Here is an 11715-nt window from a genome sequence, read left to right as displayed (position 1 = left end):
TCAAAATAAAACCTGACTCAAATATGCTACAGTAAAAACTTCCTAAGTTTGAAATGACATACTAAGGAACAAATTTGCCCAACTTTAAATTGAAATATTTAAGAAACCCCCTGTTTCCACACACTCATTCCATCTCACAGTGGTAGTTGAAGACCCAAACAATATTTCTGGCACAGTAACAAGGCAATCTGATAGAAGATTTCAAAATCAAAGCCTTCTCAAATATGCTACAGTAACAACTCAACTGCCTAAGTTTGAAATGAAATACTAAGGAACAATTTTGCCCAACTTTAAATTGAGGGTGGCAGCTCCATGTTATCTACTCAGTCTCTCTCCGAACAAGCCCCATGGTCTGGACAGCCCAGTAGTAACGTAAGAAATCTGGAATTTAACCTTACCTGTACCTCTAGCAAGTTTTTGTAATTAAGAGTTAAGAGATTTCTTTTTTTTATGATTATTAGCAGTATTAATATCCCTTGATCTTAGCTAAAACACTGGGATATTAAAGTAATACACAATTCAATACAATACAATACAATACAAGAACTTGATTTTACTCCGAAGGGAAATTCAATCGTCTGGGAGTCTCATCTGTTTACTTTAGAATTATACAGTCTAATTGCTGATGGTATGAAAGATTTTCTAAATCTTTCTGTCCTGCAGTGCAGGGATAGGAGCCGTCCACCACGGTTGTTTCTTTGCTCACATTTTTAATATGCTGTTAACTGCAGTGGTATTGGTGCTAACGTCATCACAGCTTATCTGCAAATTATAGTAGTTTAGTGCCCTGTCAGTTACTTCACCTGCACATGAATTTTGAAAAAAACTGTGAGAAGGGCAGAAAGTTAGAACAGGGGTAAGCTATAAGTGTCAACAATGGCAAAGCAAGAGAGTTAGCACAGTTTTCACTAGTAGCTAGCTAACTGTGGGATCTCTGTAATTATACAGTTAACTCCTGCTTGTTTCTGGGAACACGCATAGTGATGCACCCAACATCATTCACATATATTTTTGGAAGAGCTTGTAGACATGTTTAAAAACTCAACTCTGAAGAGGGCTGTGTGCTGAGACGGGAACCATCCAGACAATGCTTAGCTAGCACTCAGCAAAACATGAACGTCACCATCAAATACTGCTGAGGTCTCATATGATTGGCTGAAAAGTCACTCATCCCCCATGTGGGAGTGCACCCATGTGATTGGCTGAAAAGATGTCGGACATCTGATTTGCTAGAGAGGATTCCATGTTGAAAAGAAACCGAAAAAAATTTGTTTGTACCACAATCATTTTGATTATTATGTTATATATAGCTTGGCAGGCAGAAGCTACCTACCAATCAACCAAAAGTCTAGCTGTAGCTGACAGGAAATCAAGCTCAGGCTCAGACTAGTTAAAAACCTAGTATATGGCTGACTGCAACTATCTGGGATGCCTGTTGAAATGCCTGACTGGCAGAGTGATTTTGTCATTATTGTTATTTTATGTGAGCCAAATTTATTGTGGCAACTTAATAGCTACATGCTGTCCTCTCTCTCTCTTTCTCTACTCTTAACTAGAAAAGCACTCATAGAGCACAGACCTTTCTTATGCCATTTCTGACATTTCCCGAAAATGTCATCAAAATCATAACTTTTTGAGTTATGTTGCTAAAAAATGAACAAACTATCTAACAAACCCTGCCGATCACAAAACCTCCTTGGCAGAGGTAATAAAGCTCTTCTCTGTGTATATACGAAACTCTAAAGAGATGTGTCAGACTTCACTAATAAGAGACGGACAGTGTCACTGGAGATTAATTGTTTTTTGTTTTGTTTTGTTTTGTTTTGTTTTGTTTTTGTCAGATTTAAGTCTTTAATGGTCATAAGTTTACACTAACAAGAAGACACTAACTGTTAATGAACTGTTTATTCTAAAATCAAAGAAAAACTGCAGCAGGTTTCATGAACATTTGTAATTCTCCTTAAGACAGGTGTGTAAGGGTCTTTATATGTGTAAAATTAAGCTGAATTTCTACTTTAGTGTTCCTATTGTTTTTTATATCCGTTAATTATCAATAAACAGCACATTTATCATATTCCCTGCAAATAAAGACGTGCTAAATGTTTAAGTAGTGTTCTCTTAACAGCGCAAATGCGGAGATTTTAACATTTATTTGTTCCCCATAATCATATAGTATTAATGGATTTTAACCATTTTTTTTAACATAGCGCACACCCCTGGCTCACGCAGGTGACAAAGAGACACACAGCTGGAGAGCACACACACACACTGCTGATGCACTCATCCTCCATGGTAAGAGAGGAGCTTTAACAGGAGAAAGTTCGGGTGTTTGTCCTCCAGTATTCTGAAACTTTTTCCCTCAACAGATAGAAGCCTTGAGTCTACACTACTGGCATGTTAGCGTGTGTTTTAGTGTAGGTGTGTGTGTGAGTGTCGCATTTGTGAGTGTGTCTTATGCAGCATGAAAGCAGATGAGGAGAGGAGAGCAGCTGACACTGCTGCGTAAAAGACGTGTGCTGGTCAAATTGTGACTGAACGTGCATCGTGTAAAAGATGGTCAAAGAGAAAGCGACAATAGGACAAAGAGTGACAGGGGGACAGGAGCTCATGATGGAAAAATTGGCTCTGCGCTCTAGATTCAACAAGAGCAGCGGTCCAGGTCTGAGTAAACAGAAGCAACAGTGATATCCAAGCTAACAGCTGATGCCGGACAATATGGACAAGCCCATGATCAGAAAGCTATGCCATAACAGAGCAGAGCGAGAACACTTTTTCTGTCACAGAATGCTTTCAGTGTTGCTTTCTGTGCGTGTCTGGATGAGACACGTTGTCTGATTCAGACAAAAGTGCTGCTGCAGCTCAGTCCCAGCTAATGACTGCACTAGCAGGCCTGCTAGTGCAGTCATTAGCTGGGACTCAACAACTCATTAGCTGTATACAACAACTAATCCTTTCCCCATAATTATCATATAATCATGCCAAAGCGGGGCAGCAGAAGAGCGACAGCATCGTTTTCTGTCGCAGAAAGTTTTGTTGATCTAAACGCTAGCTGTGATGAAGAAATGTGTTGGTCTGGCTAAGGCCGAGCTAACAATTTGGCTAGCAGCCGTAAATATAAGCACAACAAGCAACGCTTTCCCTTTAGACTATCACACACTCACGCCGAAGTGGGTTGACAATAAAAAATGTCCAATTTTGACAAAGTGCTGCTGTGACTTAGTCAGAGCTAATCACTACACAAGCAGCCGTTGTCAGTGTTACCAACTCCTCAGAGTAAGGAAAGTAGCTATTGGCCGTCCTAAAAGTCGCCAGAACTCGCCTAATTTGCATGATTGTCTGTTTGTATTTAATTGTAATGGACGCTATAGGAGAGAGGAAAAACGCCATGAGAGAGACAAAGTGAGTAAAAAGACCCTTAAGATGTGTAGAACTACAAATGAACTTGCTCCTGTTGATTTTTGTTTTGAGAATGTCACAGTTCCAACCCCCCTCCTTGAGACTGGCAAAAATGATTTAGGAGATACTCTGGCAGAGTTACTTTAATTTTTATTTTTACTTTATTATTCTATTTATAATTCTATTTTTCTTAGAATTTTAGTTTTCTTACATTTGGTTTAGTTTTTAACTTTGTGGTCCACTTAAAAGCCTACAACAAAACCCAGTGAAACATTAACATTTTTAACCATAACATTTAGGCCTATAATATACTGTATATACAGTCTTCATTAACAATTTAAAAAACTGTCAAGGCGCCTTCACACCGGATTAATCTGTAGTCTGGACATGGAGGGGAGAGCATCTCCTGCTCTGACTGTAGCTGACGGGGGACTGCTGCGTGAGGACTGGGTGACCGGGCTGCCTGTGGGTGCTTTGGGATGGGGAAGAGCCCACGGCAGCACCTACTGCTCACTTAGAGGAGCAACAACAATGTGTGCTTTCACACCAGAGTCTCCTTAAGTCTCCAGTAACACCAGAAAAAGTTGCTAGATTTGTCACCAGTCGCTTTTTTGAAAAGAGTCACTAGAGGAGTCTGAAATCTTGTTAAATATAGCGACAAAGTCACTAAGTTGGCAACACTGGCTGTTGCAAACAAGCATTGACATAAGAAGTTACCTTTTCCCCCTCAACTATCACATAGTCATGCCAAAACAGGTCAGAAGAGGAGTGAAAACATCTTTCCCAACATGAAAAGCTTATATGGTTGTTTAATTCTTTGTCATACAGAAATGTGGCCCAGTTCTGGTGAAACAGAGGCTAAAGCTATAACTAGAGCAGTGGAAGCAGCCATTAGAGGGCTTTCAGCACAAGTAAACCCCGCCCATAGCGCAACTCTATATGTATGGCTCTAGTTAACACATTGGAGGCAGTCATCACTGCCAGCATTTGGTACAAGAAAATGCAACTCCGTATTGTAAGGCTTATAAATTAGTGTCACTCAATCAGTTACTTCCCAACTTACTAACTTACTTACTTACTTACTCAGACACAGACACTACCATGTGTAGGGCTGACTTCAGCGATCAGCCAAAAATGGGAGGACCAGAAGGGAAGGGGATTTCACAAAATACAAAAATCAGTCACAACAAAGATCTACAAAGAAAGGAAGAGGAAGGAGAAATTTACTATATCAAGACTTATGGTAGGACACACTGCACTGAACGACACCATGTATTTACTGAGGAAAAGGCTAAATGATAGGTGTGGAGTAAAGGAATATGTAGTACATTTGTTATATTGTAATAAATATTAATTAAAAAGGAAAAATAATTTCAAGAAAACAATTTAAAGAGGCAGTTAAAGAGTGGAGCCTTGTAAGAATACTGTGAACAGATTCCGATTCTGGGGAGGAGGGCACTGCTTGTGTTCCTACGGGACAAAAAACTGGCAGCAATATTATAACCTGAAGTAGATGACATGTTACAAACAATTGTACAGTAGGTGTGCATCTTAAAGCTGTTTGCGACTCACCAATAAAATCAAGAGAAGAAGAAGAGAGAAGCGCTGAGAGAGTTTCACTGGCGGGGAAACCATGGAGGATATTCATGACTGTTGCATTGCTCAGTAAGTTTATTTACTCATTTTTAATTAGTTTAAAAACATTTCATTGGTACTGTAATCAAGTGCCAGCTAAAGGACCCACAAGCAGACTCAGGAAACCAGGAAAAGGTCTCAATCTGTTTAATCAAACAAGTTCGGTACACAGGAGCAGATGAATCAGGAGTCGGAAGAGTAGCTGATTCTTTAACCTTCGAAGGCAGGTCTGTACTCACCGTTTATTTGTTCCAAATAGGGGTTTAAACCCTCATTTTTCACCTGGTGTTCCCCATCTGTGCTGTCATCACTCCGTGTTTTTGGAATAGTGGGTTAACTTTCGCCTACCTGCTCAGCTCATCGCCCGGGTCCATGTCATTGCCTACCCGCTGCCCACCTGCCGTGCTTAACGATGTGGGTCAGCAGGGTCTGTGTGCAGTCCATCCTGCTCTGGACTATCCTGTCGCTCCTCCATCTACCAGTGGAAGGACTCCTCCAGTACTCAGCCGTGGAGCTTCTAAGGCTCCACACTCAGCGGCCCGGACCTCTGCCGACAGCTATGCACCTACATCCGGACATTGCCCTCCTGCCTTGCCAGAGGTACATCTACCGTTGGTTCCGGCGGGGTTTCCAATTCAGCGTCTCCAAGGGGATACTGTCCTTTTGGTCCTCCACGTGCCACCCACCCAGAAACGCCGGCCGGTCAGTGAATTCCAGTGTGTTAGCTAACCTGGCTAGGTCGGCTAACGCTCCTTTCAGACACAACAACGTGTCAACGACGTCAACTTAGGTTTGCTGAACATTTGCTCGCTCACGGGCAAAGGGCATCTTGTCCTGGATACCATCACCGAGCGCAAGCTCGATTTGGAGGGTCCTTCCAGTTTCCGTGCCTCCCCTCTCCTCACTCGAATGCCTTGGCTGTCAAATTTCTGGACCCACTCCCACAATCATTGCCACAGTCTACTGTCTCCCCAAGCCTAACAGTGACTTTTTAAATGAATTTTCTGCCCTCCTTACCCACCTTTCCACTCTCTCACCTAATGTAATTTTATTGGGGGATTTTAATATACATATGGACAATACTGCTCTTCCTCTCACCATAGACTTCTCTTCATTACTGGACAGCTTTGGTTTTCAACAGTTCTCAGACTTCCCCACACACATGAAAGGACACACCCAAGACTTAATTTGCTCCTCTGGTCTCACCCCCTCCAACTGTACTGCTGATGAACTCCATATTACAAACCATTTCCTCCTCTCATTCAATGTCACCCTCCAGCTCTCCACCTTCAAGCCACCCCTTGTCATCTCCTTCTGTAACATAAAGGACATCAACATGGACTCTCTCATGGACCCTCTGCATCGCCACCCTCACTCCTGACTCTTCCTCCTCCCCCGATGATCTTGTCTCCCAATACAATAATGGCCTCACCAGCATCCTCAACTCACTCGCTCCTGTCAAATCTCGCTCTGTTCTCTTTACTTGGTCTGCCCCCTGGTTCACCCCTGATCCCTGCTCCATGAAATCTTCAGAAAGGTTGGCATCACTTTTAATATAGCCCAGAATGTTTGTGTAAATTGACGAATTGCTATAATATCTACTGAATTTATGTGATTATGTAAATGTCTCATATTATGGAGTTGTGTTTATGATAGCTAATGGTAATGCCCTGTGTGCCCTTGACCTAAAATGTTGGGGAAAAACAAGTTTAGCAAATTTCTGTTTATTGTAATTTTTCCATTGCTCTAAATTTAATATTTTTTTTCATCAGTCATTCAAAAGCTAGATCTTCCACTTGAGACTGAGCTGCACTTGACAGATGAATCAGGGACAGAAGTTGATGCAGAAGTGTTTGAGGAGCTTTTGCAAACAGGGAACCTTATTGTTAGGGTGGCAACTGAGAAGTCAAGAGGTGAGACTCAGACTTGTGAGGCCAGGAGTGGGTCATCAATAAAGAGTATTGTGGAGAATTATTTATTTTTTCCTTTTGTGTATACATTTTTTAACTGTTTACAGTTGTGCTTCATCATGATCTTTCATATACTTTGTTGGAGTCACCCATGTCAGACAACTCATCTGTGTCAGTGTCAGAAGACACCCTGGCAGTATCCTCTGATTCATCAGATGCAACAGTGATTGTTCATACAAATGGAGGGAAGAGAACCCATGCTAAACGGGAATCGGCAAAAGAGGTCTTAGTTATCAAATATCACACACAAATATATTGTGCAGTTGAACTGTGTTAAACTGTTTTGTTGTTGGATGTAATGATGATGATGGTGATGGATATAATTGCTAATTTGCTTTATGATTCTTTATATTTTAGATGGTGAGAGATGCTCTAAAGGGTAAACCGGGTGGACAGATTATTTTGGATGAATATGATAAAATGAAAACATTGAAGGATAGCACAAGGAGACAGTTGGTAAACCTTCTTGTGGCCGACATAGTTGAAATTCATGGGTAAGACTTCATTGTTCATATTTATACTTTACTCAATACAGATTTTTTAAAACAGCACACTTATTTTAGGACATTGTATATTAGTAAAGCAACTTGTTATTTATTTTCTCCTATGAAAGAGATAAATACTAAATGGCTAAAACATGATACAAAAACTGTTTGAGAGAGACTAAAATTCAATGAAGCTAACAACAGTAAAATTTGTAAGCACTGAAGGAATTGTAGTAGTAATGTCATGTTTATCTTTCAGGAGGAGCCCACCTGTCTCTGTGCAAAGTAAATATGCTTTGGGCATCATCTCTCTATTTCCCAGCCTCAGAGATCCATACTCAGACAATGGATATGTAAGTTTATAAATGAAAAGCTTGTATATCAATTTATGGAGTAGTAATATGGTCTGAACTTACTCTTCAATTTAATGTTTTTAATATTACAGGAACACTTCTATGACCCACAGCGTGGATCTGGGTACTTGGCTTGGAGGATAAAAACTGTTCAGCGCAACACTGCAGCTCAGTCCCGGAGATCTTCCACCAGCACACCGTACCAGGATAGTCCAAAGAGAAAGAGGGAGGTTCTCTGCACGGATAAGCAGCTGCTTGGTGAGCAGTGTCATGAAGCAAAATCCTTTTTGAAACATTCAACTGACAAATCGGCAATCAAAGAGAAGATGAGGGCTACTTTTCAGTACCGCCAAACACTGGTTCAAGATCAGCAGTGCTCTTCAACAGTTTTGGATGTCTTCCCACGATTCCTCAACATCACTGGCTTGGTAAGAAAGACAACTTCTATATATTAAGTGAATTGTCACTCAATGTATACACTTTTAAGTTGCATAAGTATAAAAATGTGTGTTCTTCTGCAGATTGACCAAGATTTCACCATGATGTTTGGAGAGGAAGTGTCGGGCAGATTTTTGGCAAAATGGCCTACTTTTTTCAAACCTAGGATCCTGACAGACTGCAAAAAACTGACTTCTAATGAACACATTGAAGACCTCTTGTCTGCGCAGCACGACTCAGGTGGGTCTGGTTAGTTTCTTCTCTTGGTCATACTGTTTATAGTTCATAGTTATTCTATAATACTTGTTTATATTGTTCATTTGCTACTTAATGTCTAATGTCTCTTTTTACTGATGCCCTCTTTTGCTGCTGTAACACTGTTAATTTCCCCACTGTGGGACAAATAAAGGAACATCTTATCTTGTCTTATCTTTAAAATTATGATGTGAATGTGTCAGACATTTTCTCCTGTTTTTCCCCTAGGCTGGGACAGTGACTTATCAAGCATTCTGCTGTTGGTTCACTTGCTGCTGCCCACGTCCAAAGGCCACAAGAAGAGTCCTGAAATCAGCGCATGTCAAGCTGAAGACCATGTCGTTCAATATTTGCAGGTATGCAAATAGTAATGTACTTATGTAGGGCTGTCCCAAACGATTATTTTTCTCCCGATTAATCTATCAACTATTTATTCATTTATTTATTTATTTATTTATTTACGAGTGTCCACTTCTGTTTGTAAAAGTTAACGTCTGCCATGCATGTTTGATTTTTTTATTGGTTTGGTTACTTGAATGTAGCAGCACTGTATTTCATAATTTTCTCATGATTCTTATTTACATTTTGTTAAAAACGGGAGCCAGTGTCGAAATGTTCCTTGCTGGTGTGGAGCCGAGACAGCCCTTCCTCCTGTGTGTAGGTCAAAACAAGAACAGCATCCAAAGATACTACATCATCATTGACCACAAGGCCATCCCTTGCAAGGCACAGACATCCCTGGCAGCTTTCGATGAGCTCTTCAAAGCACACTTCATCTTCAGTGTCAACTACCACGAATCCCTCTTCAACTTCTATACATTCATCCAAACCACAGTTTTGAACATTGACGTGGGAAGTGCCAAGGAAAGTCCCAGAGTCAGGGAGCTCAGAGCGAGATTGTTGCACGACGCTTGAGGTGATAAATATCCCTGGATGCAAATATGTTTCTTTGTTATGTCTGTAAGGCACACCACAAAAGTTCTGCATTGCTATGTCAGCATTTAAGACTCCACCACGGTCTATATCCTGGAAAGACATTACGTTTAAAATGTGGACAGCCGGGATGTTGTTTATCATTTTGCACCTATTCAGGTTTCAAGACACATCTTGTTCATTTCCATAGAGATGTTGCTTTGACTAATACTGATGACAATGTGGACACTCAGAATGAAGTTGGTGAGCCCTCAACTTCACAGGCAGTCAGTGCAGACTCTCCAACAACTACCCAGCTCTCTGTTGACAATAATCTTGTGTTAAACATGTGTGCTTCTGTTGTAGCACAGTTTCAAGCTGAGAACACAGTCCAAGCAATGGTGGGGTCCATGGAGGAACTTGTAAATGACATTCATAGGCAAGCGAGAGAGGCAGTTCTCAGCTGTACTACAGAAATTCAAGGCACAGATTTGGAAAAGAAGGTGGAAAAGTGTTTTGATCAACTAGAAAATCCTTTCTCAACCTTGAACACGACAGCCAATCGACAGAAGTTCTTTGAGGAAAAGTGGGAAATTGTTGAACCTATTGAATATGTTCTTGGAGTGCGGTTTGATGTTCGCAGGGATCACAGTACAAGAATTTACAGTCAGGTCCCTGTAATGGATAAATTTGTGTATACACCTATCCTCGGAACTCTTAAGTCTATGTTCAAGAACACTGAATTGTGCGAAAGTTTCTTGCAAGCCAAGCATCAAGAAGGAGTTTATAAAGACATATGTGATGGTTCATACTTCAAGAATAACATTTTGTTTTCCCAGAACAAACATGCTCTACAGATTCAACTCTGTTTTGATGAGTTTGAGACAGCAAATCCCTTGGGTTCAAAGAAAGGGATTCACAAACTTGGTTGCATTTACTTTATATTGAGGAACCTGCCCCCAAAATATAATTCTGTGTTGATGAATATACAGGCACTCTTTCACTCACAAGACCTGAAGACTTACGGATTTGATGACATCTTAAAGCCTCTTGTTGATGATCTTAAAATACTTGAAACACAAGGAATTGAAGTGCCTTTCTCAGACTCACCTGTGCTTGGTTCTGTTATACAAGTAACAGGTGACAACCTAGGTTTACATGGACTGTTTGGTTTTGTCGAGTCCTTCAGCCCTATGTATTTTTGCAGATTTTGTTTGACAAGTAAGGTTGAGTCACAGTCTGTGTTTACTGAAGATGACCCTGGCATGATTTTTCGTACAAAAGAAATGCATGCAGAACATTGTGCAGCTCTACAGGAAAATCCTATGTTGAGTTCAACATTTGGTGTCAAAAAGACATGCTTGCTCAATACATTGCATTTTTTCCACACCTCTGAAAACTATGCAGTTGATATTATGCATGACTTACTTGAAGGTGTTGTACAGTATGAACTCAAACTTATCTTTCAATACCTTGTCAACCATAAGTACCTGTCTTTGGAATCGTTGTCACTGAGGATCCAAAGTTTCAACTGTGGTTATACTGAGAGAAAAAATAGGCCAAGCGGGTTGAAAATGGATGATGCTAGCAAGGACCTTGGTCTAAATGCAATTCAGTCGTGGTGTCTTGTGAGAAATGCTCCTCTTATTTACCTGTGTTGTGGTTATTGCAAAGCCAGTGCTGTTTTTAATGTGGTGTCCTTGTTTGAAATACAGGTTGATTCAAACTGCAACTTGTGTGGTTTTCTTTGTAAATTTTATTATTATTATTATTAGTAGTAGTAGTAGTAGTAGTAGTAGTAGTAGTATATTTAACACTATCCATACCCAGAGGAAAAATCTACTGCTCAAAGCTTGCTCTTCTATTGCTTGTGAGACAAAGTTGTGATTCTCATCTCAGCCTCATTTTGGTTCCTATTTTGTCTGAAATGTTTCTCACCTATTTCTCCTAAAATTCACTAGGAGAAATAGGTGAGACAGAATAATTAGAGGGAGTCATTCTTGAGACTTATGAGAGATACCTTGCTAATCTCAGTTCAGTGTTTTTCTTGGCTCTTTTGTTTCTCATTTGGAAAAGAAATGAGCATTAATGGAGCTACTATGGAGCAATAAGTGACTCTCACCTATTTCTCCTAAAATTCACTAGGAGAAATAGGTGAGACAGAATAATTGGAGGTTAGAGGGAGTCATACTTGAGACACAGCAATAAGTGAGTCTCACCTATTTCTCCTAAAATTCACTAGGAGAAATAGGTGAGACAGAATAATTGGAG

The 11715-nt window shown here is 40.3% G+C and overlaps 1 protein-coding gene across 1 annotated transcript; it reads left to right on the top strand.

The window, feature by feature from the left end:
- Positions 1 to 5403: 5403 nt before the first annotated feature.
- Positions 5404 to 9447, top strand: LOC121529599. Its single transcript, XM_041817538.1, has 6 exons — positions 5404 to 5631; positions 7359 to 7495; positions 7746 to 7839; positions 8361 to 8517; positions 8761 to 8888; positions 9166 to 9447. Exons 1-6 carry the CDS (start codon positions 5404 to 5406, stop codon positions 9445 to 9447), a joined length of 1026 nt encoding a protein of 341 aa, XP_041673472.1.
- The last annotated feature ends 2268 nt before the right edge of the window (positions 9448 to 11715 follow it).

This window comes from Cheilinus undulatus, linkage group 21, assembly GCF_018320785.1.
Source record: "Cheilinus undulatus linkage group 21, ASM1832078v1, whole genome shotgun sequence".
Taxonomy (NCBI): domain Eukaryota; kingdom Metazoa; phylum Chordata; class Actinopteri; order Labriformes; family Labridae; genus Cheilinus; species Cheilinus undulatus.
The sequence above is the reverse complement of the archived record's forward strand: the minus strand, read 5'-3'. Positions and strand labels throughout refer to the sequence as shown.

Bases quoted from the DNA above. Each gene is read 5' to 3' on its own strand.
- LOC121529599 (XM_041817538.1), top strand. From the start codon at position 5,404: ATGTCATTGCCTACCCGCTGCCCACCTGCCGTGCTTAACGATGTGGGT. The intron at 8,518-8,760 runs GTGGGTCTGGTT...TTTTTCCCCTAG, and splicing joins GTCTGCGCAGCACGACTCAG to GCTGGGACAGTGACTTATCA. The intron at 8,889-9,165 runs GTATGCAAATAG...GCTGGTGTGGAG, and splicing joins ATGTCGTTCAATATTTGCAG to CCGAGACAGCCCTTCCTCCT.